At 38.3% G+C, this 20730-nt stretch overlaps 1 protein-coding gene and 1 long non-coding RNA gene across 2 annotated transcripts in view; one reads left to right on the top strand and one right to left on the bottom strand.

Annotated features, from left to right (window-relative positions):
- PKHD1 (PKHD1 ciliary IPT domain containing fibrocystin/polyductin) overlaps positions 1–3871 on the top strand; it is a 473171-nt gene extending 469300 nt beyond the window's left edge. Inside the window, exon 66 of the mRNA XM_058734233.1 lies at positions 840–3871. Within this exon, the coding sequence (XP_058590216.1) occupies positions 840–1294 (455 nt within the window). The 3' untranslated portion in view covers positions 1295–3871. The remainder of the gene's footprint in view (positions 1–839) is intronic.
- The window catches only part of LOC131514338 (uncharacterized), a 479074-nt gene that overhangs the window by 71589 nt on the left and 386755 nt on the right, over positions 1–20730 (bottom strand). The gene's annotated exons all lie outside the window — the stretch shown is intronic.

Here is a 20730-nt window from a genome sequence, read left to right as displayed (position 1 = left end):
CAGCTAGCAGGGAAGAGAGACTTAAACATTTATTTTGGGACCCCAGTCTAGTGCTCCTTCTCTCCTTCCACTATTATATAACCATACGTGTACACACTCATATGGATATATGTTTATTGATATGTTTGTATTATCTCTACATACGTTTATATTCATGTTTTATAAAATCAAAGATATTCAGATTGTGAATTTGTCATAAAAACCAGTGTTAGGTAAGACTGGCTTTTAGAGCTCAAATTTCTTAATACAAATGGGAGTTGGCATGCTTGGTAAGGCCTGACTGTGGTCTGGTTTTGGGATTTAAGACATTGTGCTTAGAAGGAGAAATCCTTGATGACTTATCTAGATCATAAAAAGTATTTTCCTGGGAAGTGATACTATCAAATTTTTATTAAATAATATTAATTATAAATTGGGCATGGGATACAGTGAGTTTTTTTAAAAAAATATTTGTTTTGAGAGCAAGAAAGAGAGAGCATGTGCACATGAGTGGGGGACGGGCAGAGACAGATACTCCCAAGCAGGATCTGTGCTGACAACATGGATCCCAATGAGTGGGCTCAATCCCATGACCATGAGATCATGACATGAGCCAAAATCTAGAGTCAGACACTTAATTGACTGAGCAACCCAGGCACCCCTGCGGTGTTTTTTTGTTTGTTTGTTTTGTTTTAAGGAAGAAAAATATATATTTCCAAAAGTATTTGTAAATCAATAAGCTGATACAACCTAATCTTTAATCAACAGCATCTTTTCAGGAATGTTAATATATAAAGTGATGGTTCTCAACTGATTTGAGAACTAAATCCAAGTCTCCCCCTACATCTTTTCTCTCACAGATAAGAAGATGAAGGTGATGGTGGACAAACTGAACCAGCTCCCCCACCAGTCACTGAATGGAGTGTCCAGAAGGAAGGTCAGCCACCGTGCTGTCCAGAAGGAGGTTGGCCGCCAAGAAGAGGCTGTTGCTCCTGCTCTTGGTCTTACCAGCGTCCCATCCCAGGGGCACACGTGTGCTCCAGGCTCTCTTGCTCAGCAGGTATACCTGCAGGAGACTGGGAACTGGAGGGAGGCCCAAGAACAGTTGGTCAGATACCAGCTGGCAGGCCAAGATCAGCAGTTACTGCTCTGCCCAGACTTCAGACAAGAGAGGCAGCAATTGCAGGGGCAGAGCCAACTGGGCAAGGAAAGAGGCAGTGTGGGGCTTTCTCAAGAGAACAAAGATTCTTGTGGTGCTACTCAGGCATTCTCTCTTCAATCAGTTCACCCAGAAGCTATTCAGGAACAGCTGTGATAGGTGCACAATAATTCATGTTCTTAGGGGCTTTGTTGAGAGTTTAATTAAGGGCAAAGATATAAAAACAATCTGGGGAAGGGAATTGTCCATGGACCAAAGTTATATATATATTTTAAGTAGTTCTTTCTGTTAGTAGCTGGGTCAAATTTACAACAGAATAAAACTATTTGGGGAGACCAGAGATAACCAAGTGCCCAAGCAGATTATTAGTGAACTCATTTTTCAGAGCACTGATTTTTGGAGAAGATAATGTGTACAGCTGCCCAATGAAGGAGGAAAGACCTTGTGTCATGGCAGCCTCTCTAGACTGTGTTCTAAGGGTTCTAATTAAGGCCAGAGTGGAAGGTCAACTCATACCAAGTTGGGGAAGGATGCTAAAGGCAATTTCACCTAATTCATACATTCAAAGAGGGCTCATCAGTGTTCAAACAAAAGGACACTTTAGGCAGCCTGATTGTGTCCTTGGCTCTGGATCCAGAAGGCTTTATGCTCCAAGACAGTAAAGCAAAGATAGCTGAGGTGAGAAGAATTTCCAGAAACAACCTGTTCTCAGCTGTTCCCAAAATATAAACCAGGATTTTCTAATCTCTGAAAGATTCAGAGGCCTTCTTATGTTTGAATTAGAACAGAGGAAGGAAACATACTCTTCTATTGCAGAATTTTCAATAATGATGCCCTGTAACTAATCCCATAGTGGGTACTGGCAGAAAGTCATCATCTCCAAGGCATCAATGGGAAAATATCTTTGTACCGTGAGGAATATTCTCAGCCTTTTGTCTATTCTTTAGATGTATTATAGAGATTTCAAGCCTTAAAGCTGCTCAGAAAAGATGACACTGTATTAGATTCTGAGGGAGAAACAATTAGGTATCAAGATTGATGTTCATCAAGAAACTGGAATCCAAGTAATCTGTGTTTAAGAAGGGCATTGATGGGAAATCTGTTCTATAGAAAGTTACTCTGGAGGCATAAACTGTCTTTCTGCAGGGTAAGTCCTTTTTGTATTTTGTATGGGCACTAATAGTGTTCAAAAACATAACAAAGAAGAAATAACTTGATGAACTTAGGCAGACTATGCCTCCTCCAGTTTAATTAGTCCCAGCTATAACCTTTTTTTGTAGCTTCCTGATCTCTGAGGTTACTCCTATTTGCATTCTTTGGTAGATACATTGAGTTGTCAGAGATCTGCAATATTTTGTACAAAAACAATTCAGAAGTTAAGACTTTTGAGAATTTTAAAATGATATTCTTAGCACTACTGCTTTGGGTTTGTCTACACATTCTCCCTTTCATTCCAGTGACTTATTTTATCACCACAAATTCCAGCCCAAATTTATTTCCTGAGTTCTATAACATATAGTTAGCTGCCTACTGAGGACTCCCACTAGGTTATCTCACAGACACTGAGAAGTTAAGATGGCCTTAAAACATACTCCTCCTTTTCATGCCTGCCCTAATGCAACACACAGCATCATTGGACTCAGACTAGATATCTGGAAGTCAACCAGGACTCCTTGTTCTATCTCATCCTTCTCAGTCAGCTACCACTGGTTATTTCTACTCCTTTACCCACACCCCAACCTTTGCTAGCTTATTATCAATCATCCATGTGCCACAAGATTAATCTTTCTGGAAAGCAAGTGTGATCCTATCCCTCCGTTTAGGAATAATCATAATTAATCTATCAAAGCTCCCTTAGCCATGCTTGGAATCCCTCAGGCCAAAATGGACTCTTTGGGCCAGAACAGTGGCCAGAAATATCCAGAGTAACTAGCAGGGCTCTAGCATATGGCATGGAATCTTACAGTCTAGTTAGAATCTTTTAACCCATAATTAAGCCAGTCCTCTTTTTCTCCTCAGAAAACGGAACAATTAGCTCTTGGTTCATTTATGTCTGGAGATGAGCTAGTTACATAAAGCACCACTATTGGCCAAACCTAAACTTATTCAGACCATTAACATGGCTAGTTCAAAAAATATTTCCTGGCAGCAACAACCTTACTCTTTACTGAAATAAATAATTGAAAAGTGTCATGTTCCTCTGTTATTTCAAAGAATCTCTTCTTGCTTCTCATTTCTGATTTTTTATATATGGTGGCTTCTTTTCCCCCAAGATAGTAAACAAATTAAAATTCTAAAGAGTTCAAAAATATTTGCAAATATTTCTGGATATTAAAACTGAGAGGGAAGGATAATGAGAGATAAGGTAGTTTCCACAATCTGTGAAGTTTTAGGGATTGTGTTCAGAGAAGGTACCAGAGACAGAATTTCATGTCTCTCAGAGTGACAGGCTGAGCCAGTCTGACCACAATTGTATCTTGCAGCAGATTCGTCCATATTGTTGCCCAGTGAGGCTACTGAGAACCAAAAGGCCCAGACCTTTCAAAGATTAGTTAATAGCTCCCTTCCATCTCACAGTCTAAGGCTAAATGTATGAAATCACTATACATTGAAATGCATGCAAACTGTATGCAAAAATGAATATGGGGAAATTGAATGTAAATCACATGCAAATATTATTCATCCAAGCTTCTATAAAACTGTACGTCAATAACAGTAAAGGATTTTAATTAATTCTGTCATTTAAAATTCATGCATTTATTCCATATTTTGTTTCCAGGATTTATAATGTATTCACTGTCAATTTTGAAGGAGCTATAAGCAGAAGGAATTACTCTACTAAGTGTAGAACACAGTTGATTTCAACCTATGTGATAGCACTCTGATTAACTACAGATATATTTGAGAGATGAATCACATTTCCTGAATGTAATCTTTTAAAAGGGATAAATCACTTTTATAAAATTAAATGAAGTCTAATTGGTAGAATATGGAGATTTGCGTGTTTACAAATATTCTTCTAACATTTGTTATATTTATACATGAAAAAAGACCAGGGTTCTCTTTGCTTAGAACAACTCAAGAAGAGACCATCAATCTGGTCTCTTTTGAGACAGAAGATTCATTTAATGCATTTGGAAGACTTTCTAGAATTTACTGGGTTTTGAAGAATCATTTTTCTCTTTTATTTCAGTATCAAAATGATCATTCATTTATTATCACCATATATTTTATTTCAATATTAGTAGTTGTAACAAGGGGAAAGAGACTCAATCTCCTTTTGAAAAATGTGGGAAATGGCCACTTGTCTCTACATTGTATAGATGAAGAACAGTCATTACTAAACTCTTGCAATGGTCCAGGCAAAGTTGGAAATTTGTTTGGACTGTATCTGATTTTAAGATTTCCTCAACATTAATGGCACATCTGTCCAGTAGAATGATGTAGAAAATTATTCAAGCTATACTATTAGGGTAAAAAAAATATAAAATTGCAAAATAATGTGTTTATTATGCTTTTACCTCTAGTTTGTTAATGTATAGAAAAATTATGGAAAGGAAACCAATAAAGTTTTGAAAAAAAAATAGTTACCTTTAGGGAATGGAGCAGTAATATGGGTAGATTTTCACCTCAAATTTTTTATCTTTTTGTATTTCAATGTTTTTATAGGACCTATTACTACCAAAACAAATTTTAAAAAAAATATTTTCTGCAACTTATGATTGATTAGAGGCTAGCAATCTCTTTAAATTTCATCCAAGAGTAGAACTTGCTGATATAAAATGCATTTAGTTCTGGATGGAGGACTTACATATATATAGGCGAAGATAAAGAGGGTAGAGAGTGTAAGATGAATGGACCAGAAAGAGAGACCAAAGAGGAATGAAAGGAAAAGGTAAAGTCTCAAGCTTGGGAAAGGAATGTTTCTTGGTGGACAGTGATTAGAGTGCTAACAAATCTGTGTTCTCACCAGAATATCCCTGGAATGTCATACAGGGCATGCAACCTAGGATCCCATCTATGTGAGGGACCTATAAAGAAAATTTGTGTATGGCTACAGACTTGGCATTTCTCAATCAGATTCAATTATAAAAGAGCCACCTTCCCATCACGCATATGGAGGAAACACTGGGGAAGCAAACACTCACCCTAAGTCAAGGGCAGACACAACACAATGCCCACAGTACTGAGAAGTGCCCACCATGGGTTGTATGTTTCTCTCCCTTGGATCAGTGCCATACTGTGTACTTCTTCTAGCCCAGCTCCATAAGAACCTATTCTAAACCCACACCACATGGTATTAAGACCTTGAACACAAAGGAGTGACTCTTGAAAGCATCTATCAAAGCACACTTATTTGGCAGATTTCATAGATTCAGTTTTGTGATAGAGCCTTAAGTTAAAAGACTGAGTTTTAATTTGCAAATCATGAGTATGGCCTGAGAAATCAGATGCTCCAAAATTTTCTTAAGTTTGGGGATAAATAAATAATCCTGTAAGGGCACCTGGGTGGGTCAATTGGTTAAGTGTCTGACTTCGGCTCAAGTCATGATCTCATGGCTTGTGAGTTCAAGCCCCATGTCAGGCTCTGTACCGACAGCTCAGAGCCTGGAACCTGCTTCAGATTGTGTGTCTCCCTCTCTCTCTCTGCCCCTCTCTCTCTGCCCCTCTCCCACTCACACTGTGTGTGTGTGTGTCTCTCTCTCTCTCAAAAATAAATATTTAAAAAAAATCTTGTGTGCTTATCTATAGTTTAGACAACTCTAGAAGATATATAAATTTAGGCTGTAAGTCTAGTAATACCAAATTTTCTCTTTAGTATTATTTTCTACATATCTTCATTCTGTTCCCAAGGATGTCACTACCTCAATTATCAGCTCTCTTTTCAATGTCATCAATCTCTCCTCATCTACTGGATTATTCCCATGACTATCCAACATGGTTAAGTAGACCCCACTTAAAAAAAATAAAGTTTCTTTGATGCTATAGACCCCTCCAGTTCTCTTTCTCATTTTTCTACTATTCCAGCAAAATTGTTTAAAATATTTTTATTCACATATTCCATTATTTCCTTATTTTTCATTCATACTGCCAGGCACTCCAGAATGTTTTCTGACCCATCTACAGAACAGAGACTACTCTTGTGGTAATCACCAGTGACTTCCATACTGTCATTTCTAAAGAACAATTCTTTATCTTCATTTTACTTGACATCTCAGGAGCACCTAACCCAACCTTTCTCTTCCTCTTTCTTGAACCACTTTCCTCTTGGCTTTTGTAATGGTTCCACTCATTGATTCTCTCTTATGTCACTGAATAGACCTTCTCAGTAAGCAGTAAAGTGAAGGCTCAAACCTGGGTTTCTGATCCAAAATCTTGTTATCCCCTAAAAAGAAAATCCAGTTGAGCCTTTCCAGTCTTTTGACTTATAGAACTGAGAACTAATATGTGGCTAACTAGGAAGTATCTTTTCTGAGCCCATTTGTCTTAGAAATGTTTTTCAGATATGTAAGACAACTTGGCTGAGTATAAAAATATGTGAATCACAACCTTTGCTTTGCAAAATGTGGAACGATCATTCCAATATTTTCTGACTTTAGTGTTTTTGAGGAGATATCAGAAACCAATCTGAGTTTTGTTTCTATCTAAGAATGGGTAGAAGACAATAAGATCTCTCCACATTATTTTAAACACTTTGAAAATTCTCCCCATAGGTGTTTTTTTTTTAATATTCACAATAACACTGAAAATAGAGGATAATAATATTTGAAATAAGGGAAGAAAGTTTCATAGGGAATGAAAACTTAAGTGAGACTTAGGAAAATAGACAGGGTTTAAATAACTTAAAAAGATGACATTATAGGTAGGGAGAAATATATAAATTTAACTGGAACAGTTACTTATCCCTGTATCATTGTTCAGTGAATGAATTAATGCTGTTGAACAGAGGAAATAACGTGAATGAATAATTTATGACCATTTGAAACATGAAATGATATAAAAAACATGGTAGAAGTGATTTCAACTTAGACTGGGCTAGATGGAAGGATACCCACCATATATGAAGAGATTAGGCATTAGGGAAAAAAATGATTGCTTAGAAAAAATATCAGTAAATATTATAATTATTTCAGTATCCTGTGTTTAGATTTTTTAGATATAATTTATTGTCAAATTGGCTTACATAAAACACTCAGTTCTCATCCCAAGAAGTGCCCTCTTCAATGCCCATCATCCACTTTCCCCTCTCCTTCACCCCCATGAACCCTCAGTTTGTTCTCTGTATTTAAGAGTCTCTTATGGTTTCCCTTCATCCCTCTCTGTTGCACTGTTGGTGGGAATGCAAACTGGTGCAGCCACCCTGGAAAACAGTGTGTAGGTTCCTCTGTTGAGATTTTTTAAGACGTGGTTAAATGCTACTTTCCTACTTGGATATATAGCTATATAAATTATATAAATTCCAAGTATTGGGCCAACATGGCAGAGAAGTAGGGGGATCCATACTTCCCACATCTCTCAAAGTGCTGAAGCCAAAGGACTTTGAACCCCAAGAGTCTGGGAGGAAAAGAGACAATCTACCAGGAAAAAAGTTGGACAACTTGAGAAACAATAGGTGGGTGATTGTGAACTGGGGGAGATAAAACAGGCTGTGTAGGCATGGAGGGGAGAGATCCCCTTCTGCAGAGAGACAAAGGGAAGAGAAAGAGTGGCTGGGGAAGTGTAGGACTGTATCTGGACAGGAGAAAGACCTGGGACTGAGAGGGATCCTTTCTCCAGACTAGGGTCGGCTCCCTGTTCGCATACCTGGGGGGAAGGGGAGCGAACCCTGGGTTTAGTGGTAGGTCAGGGTCTCAGCCTGCAGTAGGAGAAGGTGGTGCCCTCCCTGGAATGCTGTGGGAAAAGACAAAGCCTGCCTATGTCCACCACCCCCAGGGCTTGGTGGGGAGGTCGGCAGCACAGTGGGAGAAGGGTGTCCTCCCTGAAGTGTGGTAGCACAGACAAAGCCAGCAGCACCACATATCCGGTGCATGAGAGGCATTTTCCCAGTGCCAGAGCGCACAGAGCAGGTCTTTGAATCCTAGCCAAGCGCAGGGTCAGGGGAGTTGGCAGAGTGAGAAGGACCACCCCCATCTGCGCCAGCAGCACAATGAGGATGACTCAAACGGAGTCCACTGGGTACAGGTCAGGGTCCATGGAGAAAAGACGGGGGATCAGCGTTCCCCCCAACCCCCGCCACCACCACCACCAAGGCGGGGCTTCAGGGATGTCTGAGGGGCCCACAGTGGAGGCAGGACAGTTTACACCAAACCATGCCTCTCCAAACCAGGTAACTGGGCATCTATTGGAGCCAAACAGACCCTGTTAAGCCAGATGGACAGCTACTCGAGACCAGCACTGCAACATTGCCTGGATTAATTCTAGGTCAATTCTGGATATATAGATATATTCCCTACCCCCCCCCCCGCCCCCCATTTCTCCTCCTTATCTCTTCCCTCCTCTATGCTGGTTACTCTGGTTATTGGTTTGTCTAAACAGATATATTTAATCCATTGTCTTGACACGTATTCTACACCTCCTTCTTTATACTCCTTTCTCACACCCTGGAATAATCAAGCCATATAGTTTCTCTGTCTGGGCAACATTATCTTCATTTCGTTTTCCCTGCCTCCTTCTTTATTTTCCTTTCTCTCTCTCTGGAATAATCAAGCCATATACTTTCTCTGTTTGGGTAACTTTATCTTCATTTCTTTCTCCCCACCTCCTTTATTTTCCTTTCTCTCTCTCTGGATTAAGCCTTTTAGTCTCTCTGCCTGGTCAATGTTTATTTTTTCTATTTCCCCACTCCTGTCATTTCTCTCTTTGTATGTGCTCTTCCATCAGCACCGCCTCCACTCTGTTCTTTACTTGTAGTCTGTATTTTTTGTTTTTTGTTTGTTTTTGTATATTTGTTTGTGTTATTTGTGTGTTTGCATGTTTTTGTCTTCTGTTTGTCTGTTTTCTTTTATAGGGCTACTTCAAGTAACAAATCAAAGCACACTTGGTAGAGGGCCCAATATATCACTACAAGTAGGCAAATAAAATAACCAATGTCACAAGAACAGAGAGCAAGTAACAATCCCTGAAAAAACACCTCCTGAAGGGCCAGACCCTAGACAGGGTATGACCCCCCCTTTAATATAGCAGTGCTCACAGCTGCAGAGCACACAACAAGCTTTTAAAACTCATAAGGGACAAAAAACTAGCCAAATGACAAAGCAGAGGAATTCTCCTCAAAAGAAATTCCAGGAAGTAGTGACAGCTAATAAATTGATCAAAACCAATTTAAGCAATATAACTGAACAAGTATTTAGAATAGTCATAAATTTAATTGCTGGGCTTGAAAAAAGCAGAGAGGACAGCAGAGAATCTATTGCTACAGACATCAAGGGACTAAAAAATAGTCATGATGAATTAACAAATGCTATAAATGAGGTGCAAAATAAAATGGAGGCAGCCACAGTGGGGATTGAAGAGGCAGAGGGGAGAATAGGTGAATTAGAAGACAAAATTATGGAAAAAGAAGAAGCTGAGAAAAAAGGGAGAGAAAAAAAATCCATGATTATGAAGGGTGAATTAGAGAACTAAGTGATGCCATCAAATGGAACAATATCCATATCATAGGAATTCCAGAAAAAGGAGAGAGAGAAAGGGGCTGAAGGTGTACTTGAACAAATATAGCTGAAAACTTCCCCAATCTGGGGAAGGAAACAGGCATTGAAATACAAGAGGCACAGAGAACTCCCTTCAGACAGAACTTGAATCGATCTTCTGCAAAACATATCATAATGAAACTGGCAAAATACAAGGATAAAGAGAATTCTGAAAGCAACTAGGGATAAAAGGACCCTAACATACAAAGGTAGACACATAAGGGTAGTAGAAGACCTATCTACTGAAACTTGGCAGGTCAGAAAGGAATGGCAGGAAATCTTGAACATGATGAACAGAAAAAAATTTGCAGCCAAGAATCCTTTATCCAGCAATTCTGTCATTCAGAATAGAAGGAGAGATAAAGGTTTCCCCAAACAAACAAAAACTTAAGGAATTCATCACCACTAAACTAGCCCTACAGGAGATCCTAAGGGTGACTCTGTGAGGGAAATGTTGCAAGGACCACAAAGTACCAGAGACACCACTACAAGCATGAAACCTACAGACTCACAATGACTCTAACCCCATATCTTTCTATAATAACACTGAAGGCAAATGGACTAAATGCTCCAACCAAAAGACACAGGGTATCAGAATGGATAAAAAAACAAGACCCATCTATTTGCTGTCTACAAGACACTCATTTTAGACCTGAGGATAGCTTCAGATTGAAAGGGAGGGGATGGAGAACTATCTATAATGCTACTGGAAGTCAGAAGAAAGCTAGAGTAGCCATACTAATATCAGACAAACTAGACTTTAAAGGCTATAAGAAGAGATGAAGAAGGGCATTATATAATAATTACAGGGCCTATCCATCAGGAGGAGCTAACAATTATAAATGTCTATTCACTGAATTCAGAAGAACCCAAATGTATAAAACACTCACAAACATAAGCAATCTTATTGATAAGAATGTGGTAATTGCAGGAGACTTTAATACGTCACTAACAACAATGGATAGAATATCTAGACAGAGAATAAATAAAGAAGTACCCTGAAAGATATATTGGATCAGATGGACTTGACAGATATATTTAGAACTCTGCATCCCAAAGCAACAGAATATATTTCCTTCTCAAGTGCATATGGAACATTCTTTAAGACAGATTACATACTGGGTCAAAAAACAGCCCTTCATGAGTATAAAAGAATTGAGATCATACCATGCACACTTTCACAACACAATGCTATGAAACTTGAAATCAACCACAGGAAAAAGTCTGGAAAACCTCCAAAATCATGGAGGTTAAAGAACACCCTACTAAAGAATGAATTGGTTACCAGGCAATTAGAGAAGAAATTTAAAAATATATGGTAACAAATGAAATGAAAATACAACAATCCAAACACTTTGGGATGCAGCAAAGACAGTCCTGAGAGGAACATACATTGCAATGAAGACCTATGTCAAGAAACAAGAAAAATCCCATACAAAATCTAACAGCACATCTAAGGAAGTAGAAGCAGAACAGCAAAGACATCCCAAACCCAGCAGAAGAGAAATAATAAAGATCAGAGCAGAAATAAACAATATAGAATCCCAAAAAACTGTAGAGCAGATCAACGAAACCACTAGTTGATATTTTGAAAAAATAAAATTGATAAACCTCTAGCCAGGCTTCTCAAAAAGAAAAGGGAGAGGACCCCCCAAAAAACATGAATGAAAATGGAATTACTACAACCAATCCCTCAGGAATACAAGCAATTATCAGGGAATACTATGAAAAATTATATGCCAACAAACTGGACAACCTGGAAGAAATGGACAAATTCCTAAGCACCCAAACACTACCAACACTCAAATGAAAAGAAATGGAAAACTTGAACAGACCCATAACCAGCGAAGAAATTGAATCAGTTATCAAAAATCTCCCAACAAATAAGAGTCCTGGACCAGATAACTTCCCTGGGGAATTCTACCAGACATTTAAAGCAGAGATAATACCTATCCTTCTCAAGCTGTTCCAAAAAATAGCAAGGGAAGGAAAACTTCCAGACTCATTCTATGAAGCCAGCATTACTTTGATTCCCAAACCAGACAGAGACCCAGCAAAAAAGAGAACTACAGCCAATATCCCTGATGAATATGGATGCAAAAATTCTCAACAAGATGCTAGCAAATTGACCTCAACAGCATATGAAAAGAATTATTCACCATGATCAAGTGGGATTCATTCCTGGGCTGCAGGTCTGGTTCAACATTCACAAATCAATCAACGTGGTACATCACATTAATATAAGAAAAGGTAAGAACCATATGATCCTGTCAATCTACATAAAAAGCATTTGACAAAATTCAGCCTCCTTTCTTAATAAAAACCCTCGAGAAAGTCGGGATAGAAGGAACATACTTAAACATCATAAAAGCCATTTACGAAAGGCCAACAGCTAATATCATGCTCAATGGGGAAAAACTGAGAGCTTTCCCCCTGAGATCAGGAACACGACAGGGATGTCCACTCTCACCGCTGTTGTTTCACATAGTGTTGGAAGTCCTAGCCTCCGCAATCAGACAACAAAAGGAAACCAAAGGCATCAATGGTGGCAAAGATGGAGTCAAACTGTCACCTTTCACAGATGACATGATATTCTACATGGAAAACCTGACATACTCCACCAAAAGCCTGCTAGAACTGATACGTGAATTCAGCAAAGTCACAGGGTACAAAATTAATGTAGAGAAATCGGTTGCATTTTTATACACCAATAATGAAGCAACAGAAAGAGAAATAAAGAAACTGATCCCATTCACAATTGCACCAAGAATCATAAAATGCCTAGGAATAAACCTAACCAAAGATGTAAAAGATCTGTATGCTGAAAAGTATAGAAAGCTTATGAGGGAAAGTGAAGAAGATACAAAGAAATGGAAAACATTCCGTGCTCATGGATTGGAAGAATAAATATTGTTAAAATGTCAATACTATCCAAAGTAATCTGCACACTTAATGCAATCCCAATCAAAATTGCACCAGCTTTCTTCTCAAAGCTAGAACAAGCAATCCTAAAATTTGTATGGAACCACAAAAGACCCCGAATAGCCAAAGCAATATTGAAGAGGAAAACCAAAGTGGGAGGCATCACATTCCCAGACTTTAGCCTCTACTACAAAGCTGTAATCATCAAGACCGTATGGTATTGGCACAAAAACAGACACATAGGCCAATGGAATAGAATAGAGACCCCAGAACTGGACCCACAAATGTATGGCCAACTAATCTTTGACAGAGCAGGAAAGAGTATCCAATGGAAAAAAAAGACAGTCTCTTTAACAAATGGTGCTGGGAGAACTGGACAGCAACATGCAGAAGAATGAAACTAGACCACTTTCTTACACCAGTCACACAAATAAACTCAAAATGGATGAAGGACCTGAATGTAAGGACACCATCAAAACCCTAGAGGAGAAAGCAGGAAAAAACCTCTTTTGACCTCAGCCACAGCAATTTCTTACTTGACACATCTCCAAAGGCAAGGGAATTAAAAGCAAAAATGAACTATTGGGACCTCATCAAGATAAAAAGCTTCTGCACTGCAAAGGAAACAATCAACAAAACTAAAAGGCAACCAATGAAATGGGAGGAGATATTTGCAAATGACATATCGGACAAAGGGTAGTATCCAAAACTATAAAGAACTCACCAAACTCCACACCCAAGAAACAAATAATCCAGTGAAGAAATGGGCAGAAGACATGAATAGACACTTCTCTAAAGAAGAGATCCAGATGGCCAACAGACACATGAAAAGATGCTCAATGTCACTCTTCATCAGGGAAATACAAATCAAAACCACACTGAGATACCACCTCACGCCAGTCAGAGTGGATTAAATGAACAAATCAGAAAACTACAGATGCTGGAGAGGATGTGGAGAAACGGGAACCCTCTTGCACTGTTGATGGGAATGCAAACTGGTGCAGCCATTCTGGAAAACAGTGTGGAGGGTCCTCAAAAAGTTAAAAATAGATCTACCCTCTGACCCAGCAATAGCACTGCTAGGAATTTACCCAAGGGATACAGGAGTGCTGATGTATAGGGGCACTTGTACCCCAATGTTATAGCAGCACTTTCAACAATAGCCGAATTATGGAAAGAATCTAAATGTCCATCAAGTGATGATTGGATAAAGAAGTTGTGATTTATATATACAATGGAATACTACATGGCAATGAGAAAGAATGAAATACGGCCTTTTGTAGCAACGTGGATGGAACTGAAGAGTGTTATGCTAAGTGAAATAAGACAGGCAGAGAAAGACAGATAACATATATTTTCATTCATATGTGGATCCTGAGAAACTTGACAGAAGACCATGGAGGAGGGTAAGGGAAAAAAAGTTTACAGGGAGTGAAGGATGCAAACCATAAGAGACTCTTAATAACCAAGAATAACCTGAGGGTTGATGGGGGTGGGAGGGAGGGGAAAGTGGGTAATGGGCATTGAGGAAGGCACCTGTTGGGAAGAGTACTGGGTGTTGTATGGAAATCAATTTGACAATAAATTATATTTAATATAAAAAAATAATAAAATAAAATAAATTATATAAATTCCTTTATATAAATATAATGGAAGATAATGGACCAAATGACCTGCAAATATTCTTATTTATTCATGTGTCAAATAGAGCTTGTATCAAAGATCTATGGCATCCCAGCCAATACTGCCTTTAGACTTAGTGAAGAAGAGTTTCCCCAGGCTCTGTCCTCTGGAGAGCTCCACTTTGACCTCCCCCAACCCCTAGTTGCCTTCCTCCATATAGGCAGGAAGTCCATGAGGTCAAGAGGACGTACCTACCAGGGGTGCCTTGGTGGCTCAGTTGGTTAAGCATCTGACTTTGGCTCAGGTCATGATCTCACAGTTTGAGGGTTTGAGCCCCGTGTTGGGCTCTGAGCTGACAGGTCAGAGCCTACAGCCTGATTCAGAATCTCTCTCTCTCTCTCTCTCTCTCTCTCTCTCTCTCTCTCTGTTCCTCTCCTGCTTGTGCTTGCTTTCTCTCTCTGTCTCTCTTTCCCTCCATCCCTCCCTCCCTCCCAAAAATAAATAGGATATATATATATATATATATATATATATATATATATATATATATATATATATAAAGAGGATGTGCCTATCACATAGTAGGCCCACCCTTTCTAGACCACTGAATGACTACCCAAGACTGAATTTTCTGCCCAAATAGCCCTGAATCTGCCATCAGTGCTTCCAAAGGCTGTTTACATTCCTCCTTTGCTTATCACATCAACTCTAGTGAAAGAACCACTGATTTAGTGCTGAGAAATGTGCCAAACTAATGTTGATATTATCTTTTTGATCAATACAAAGTAATTATAACTTCTACATCTTGTTTTTTCTTAGGATTTGTATAAATATCTTTTGGCTTAATGCCTTGCCTGCTACCCTTCTGGATCTCCAGGCTTCTCAGAAACCACCAGCTAATGTCAGCAACCATTCCTGTCTACTCTGAGCTGGCACCATGGATTGATTACATATAAGACAATATGATAGGCAGAGTTTTAAGATGGCCTCCATTTTCTCAGTTACCTAGTGTCATACCCATGATTAAATTAAGTGGCAAATTGATATTGCAGGTTTTTTTTAAAGTTTATTTATTTATTTTGAGAAAGAGAGCATGAGCAGGGGAGGGGCAGAGAAAGAGGGAGAGAGAGAATATCCCAAGCAGGCTCCACTCTTTCAGCAGGGAGCCTGACATGGGTTCAATCTCACAAACCATGAGATCATAACCTGAGCCAAAATCAAGAGTCAGACACCAAACCAACTGAGCCACTCAGGCACCCCTAAATTATTGATTTTTGTTTAGGCTTACTAATCAGTTGGCCTTAATCTAGGGAAATTTATTTGGGTTGGCCTAACCTAATCACGTGAACCTTTAAAAAAAAAAGTTTTCTCAACTGGTGGTAGAAAAGGGAGTCAGAAATATTCCAAAAATGGAAAGGAGTCTTTGTGTCATTGATGCTTTGAAAATGGAGCAGATCAGCTGGCAAAGGATCCGAGGAGCCGCTGAGAGTTAAGAGTGGCCCACAGATAACAGCTAGCATAGAAACAGGGACCTAAGTCCTATGACCATAAGGAAATGAATTTTGCCAATAGCCTGAATGAGCTTGAAAGCTGATTCTTTCTCAAACCTTCTAGATAAATGCTCAGCCTGGCTAACATCTTGGTTTTGGCCTTGTGAGACCCTAAGAAGAAAATTCAGTTGAGCTGTCCCAGTCTTTTGACCTATAGACTGAGAGTTAATACATGAGTGTTACATTTTTGGTTTTGAACAATCCTACTGAGATGTATTTGACATGTAAAAAGCTGTATGTGTATTTAATATATACAACTCCATGAGCCTGGGAATAAGTATTCACCAGTGAAACCATCACCACTATTGAGGCCATATAAAGATCCATCATCTCCTGAAGTTTCTTCCCACCCTGTTATTATTATTATTATTATTATTATTTGTGGTAAGAACACTTAACATAAGACCTATGCTCTTAGAAAAGTTTAAGTAGGCAACACAGTATTTTTAGCTTGTAGGCACTATGCTGAATAAATAGATCTTCAGAACTTACCTTGCATAATGGAAATTTTGTACACTTTGATCATCACTTCCCCTTTCCCTTTCTTCCCAGCTTCTGGCAATCACCATTCTACTCTTTGCTTCTATGAGTATGACTATTTTAGATTCCACAGGTAAGTGAGATCAAACATTACTCATCTTTACAGGTCTGGCTTATTTCACTGAGACAGTATTCTCCAGGTCCATCCATGTTGTTGCTAATGACAGGGATTTCCTTCTTTTTTAAGACTGAGTGATATTTATTATGGATATTGTTTTAAGTGACTAAATTTGTGGTAATTTGTTACACATCAATAAAAAACTGATATAGACACTATGGTTTCATGTAATAAAAGGGAAGTTTAGTCCCCTTCTCTTGCTTTCCTTGGGGATCTCCTGATCTCTTTTTCAGCTGACAGAAATTGCTTCCAGTCCTCCAGAACTTAAACTCCTCCTTCCATCCAAAGAATACTCCCCAACAGCATGGTTGCCTGCTGCGGGCAGCTGGGTCATGTCAGTTCCCAGGTGCCTCCCCACTTTCCCACTGGTACACTGGCTCCTTCCATGTAAAGGCTGCCAGCTGTCAAGTCCTCCAGCCACAATGGATTTGTTCCCATCACTGGAACCAGAAGATGAAAACAAACCAGATTGTTCTTTTCTCTCTCTCCCTCTGTTTTCTCATTTCCCAGTCTGTTTCCCCAACTAGATTCTGACAAAAGTTATTTGCAGCATTCCCATCAATTCCCTGAGTGACGGGAGACTGGTGTCAAGTGAGAAAATGAAATGTAAATTTTATTAAACACCCCCTCTCATCTCTGCGTATCAATCCAGATTCCAGCTGAACATAGCAAATCAAATCCTGTCTATGCCAGGCCTCAGGGCACACGGAAAATCATTTCTCCTTAATACCATTCCCTTCTAGTAAAATATTTTTCTGTTTGGTGAATGAAAATTTTAAACGCAAACCCTGTTTTAATCCCAGTATAAAGTATATCTTCAAATGAACATTTGAAAGAGGGATAAGAAAAGAGAAAAGAGAAAATTGGGGGGCAAAGGGGAAGGAGAAGGGAATTGGGAAAGCAGAATCACATTTAGCTGTGTCATGTCCAGTGGCTGCGCAAGGATGCGTATCCACAGAATAAATGGTGACATTCTTTGAAAGCTTGGACTATCAGGACATTTATCTACATGCTTTCCTGTCTCAGAGATAATAAAGATTTTAAATCTGATACACTGCCTTGAAATAGCATTAGAAATATAGATGTTTCATTCTGGGTGTGAATATGTGGACAATTTCCAGCTTGTCTGGAGTTTTGACAGGTGGCATCTGATTGTGTATACAGAAAATCTTGATTTGGAGCCTTAAAAGTGTGATTGACTTAAAAATGAAAAAGCACATTTTGATTGCTCATTGAAGTAAAGATAGGACTAAGTAAACTTTTAGCCAATGATGAACATTGAAAATACCACCACTACTTAAAATACATTCTATTTATGCATATTCCACTTAATAAATTAAAAAAATATATAAGTATTGCTCTATGTTAAAAGAAAAAGATAATGTAATGTATCTTCTTTGAATTTGCTCATCTCATGTGGGCAAACCATTTTGGAAATGACATTTTGTTGGGACTATGTTTGTACTTAACCACCTGTGTAACTCCTTGTCCTGATCTGCCCAGGTCTGAGGGGTTTCCCAGGGTATGGGACTGTCAGTTTTGACACCAAGACACCCCAGAAAGTCCCAGGCAAAATAGGATGAGTTGGTCACCCTAATATATCACCATTAAAATTATGTAAAATAGCAATTTCTTGTACTGTAATAAATTATTAGTATTGTAGACTATATTTTTGTAAAATAGTCTTAAGCTAAATTCACTTGTACAAGTCACTTTTGCTATCTAAGGTAATATTTACAAGTCCCAGGGATTAGGATGGGGATAGCTTTGGAGTGGCCACCATTCAGACTCATTGGTTGTTTATGTCTATGGGTGAGGTTGTCTCTGTAGGAGGAAAAATCTATAGTAATGACAATCCTGCATTCAGCTAAGTGTACAGTTTGGGAATTGAGGATGGAGTCCTTCAGTATGCTAATCACCTGTATATATACCTTCACAGTTCCTATGGTAGAGAGAATGGAGAAGTCATAGAGTGGAGCCCCTGTGTCCACCTGTCTCCAAGGTCCCCTCTCAGTGCTGCTGGGGTGGAGGTACAGAAGCACGACAGACACAAAGAGGAAAGTTGTTGAGCTTATCAGATCTTGAAGCAAAAGGAATATATTTTTGAAGCCCAAAAAACTATAAGAAAGAATATTTATATTTTTCTCTATAATTTTCCCTTCCTTTTCTTCCACAATTCATGTCCCATATATTCTTTGGAGCCCAGGCAGGCTCTAATTCTGGTCTCTTGTGTGCCAGTGAGTGTTTCCTTGCCTGAGATTGCATATGCTGCTCTTGTTACAATACAAGGCCATGCCTACATGATGAGTGACTGCTGGCTTTTTATAGAATGTTTGTTTCCCCAACTAGGTTTTAAACATAGTGACAGCAAGGACCATGTCTCCTTTATCAACTGAATTCTTCACCATTCCTAATACAGTAGGAGTCATTGTCCTAATACATTGACTCAGTAGTAGAGAGGATGTAAATGTTGAATGAGTATAAGAAAAATTTGTTTTCTTAAATCAGACTTAAGGTATGATCTGTGCTTTTAACATATTTATAAATAAATATTTCTAAACATTTATGATTCTCCTACGCCATTAGAAGTAGAGTAGGTGTTCAATAAGTATTAACTGATTGATTGATAACTGAAGTCCTATAGAAGGAAAATTATTCCGGGTTCGCTTTAATGGCATTAACTGGCTTAATATTTTTTTCTTGAATATTCTATATCCAAATTATTGGAGTTTCAAATGTAAAACAAATTTAGGACAGAGCTTCTAATTTCTCTCTTCTCCTTCAGTCTGTTCTTAAATATTGCAAGTTAAAAACAAGTACTTTGTAAAATAAAGTACTTTACATATAAACTATATGTAAATACTGTTTTAAAACCTAAGGTTTATACAATCACATGATGTTTTAGGAATCACTGGTAGAGATACAATGGCTTAAAGTCAATACTGTATTATATTACCACATTCCTTTTAGATTTTTAATTTAATGGTACCTACCTCAAAGCTCTGGTCACTGGATAAAACTATTTGTAACATACAAAACTTAATAATTAAAGGACTTTTAAAGTTCTTAAGTGAAAAATAAGCATGGCTAACTCCCCTCAAAACCAGCAAACATACTACTTACAATAGAACAAATGTAAACAAACAAACGTGAAAAGACTTATTTCAATAATCAAATTACAACAAAGTAATCCACATTTCACCCCTCCATTTAGCAAATATTTAAAAGAATGGTAATAGTATATGGGAGCACTCTTTTTTTTTTTTTTTTAAATGCTTACATATTTTTGAGAGAAAGGGAGACAGACAGAGCATGAATGGGATAGGGGCAGAAAGAGAGGGAGACACAGAATCTGAGCCTGGCTCCAGGCTCTGAGTTGTTAGCACAAAGCCCAATGCAGGCTCCAACTCAGGAACCACGAGATCATAACCTGAGCCAAAGTCAGATGACTGAGCCACCCAGGTGCCCCAGGGGGACTCTTTATATGGCAAAAATACAGCCTAATAAGCATACCCAGTGTGGCTATCAGTTGGTAGAAACTTCATAGAAGGCAATTTGATTATCATCAAAAAACTTTAAAATGTACATATATCTTGTACAATTGATTAAAAAATAAAAATTTCACTAAAGAATTAAAAAATATATGGACAAAATATACACTATTCTCATATGCCAAAACAACAACAAATTCCCTAAACTATTGACAAGAGATACAATTAAATCAAGATTGGTATATCCACATAATTAAAGATCTTGATTCATAAAAACTGTTTTCAAATAATAACTGAATAAAATTCTTATATTTTAAAATTAAAATCAACCATATAGCATGCAAATAGAGTATAATCTCAAATTTGTACATCTGTGTTTATGCCCTTATATATGTGTTTGTATGTGTTAACAGGAGTTATCTTTGAAAACTTTTCTTTTTCTCTTTTTTCTTTTTGTTTTAATCAGACTTTCAACAATTAACATGTTATCATTTTTTTAAATGTTTATTATTTTAAGAGACAGAGAGTGAGAAAGAGAGAGTGAACAAGGGAGGGGAAGAGAGAGAGGGAGACAAGAATCTGAAGCAGGCTCCAGGCTCTGAGCTGTTAGCACAGAGCCTGATACGGAGCTCAAACCCACGAACTGTGAGATCACAAC

Source organism: Neofelis nebulosa, chromosome 6 (genome assembly GCF_028018385.1).
Source record: "Neofelis nebulosa isolate mNeoNeb1 chromosome 6, mNeoNeb1.pri, whole genome shotgun sequence".
Lineage (NCBI taxonomy): Eukaryota > Metazoa > Chordata > Mammalia > Carnivora > Felidae > Neofelis > Neofelis nebulosa.
Note: the sequence above shows the minus strand (reverse complement) of the source record. Positions and strands in the feature narration are given on the sequence as shown.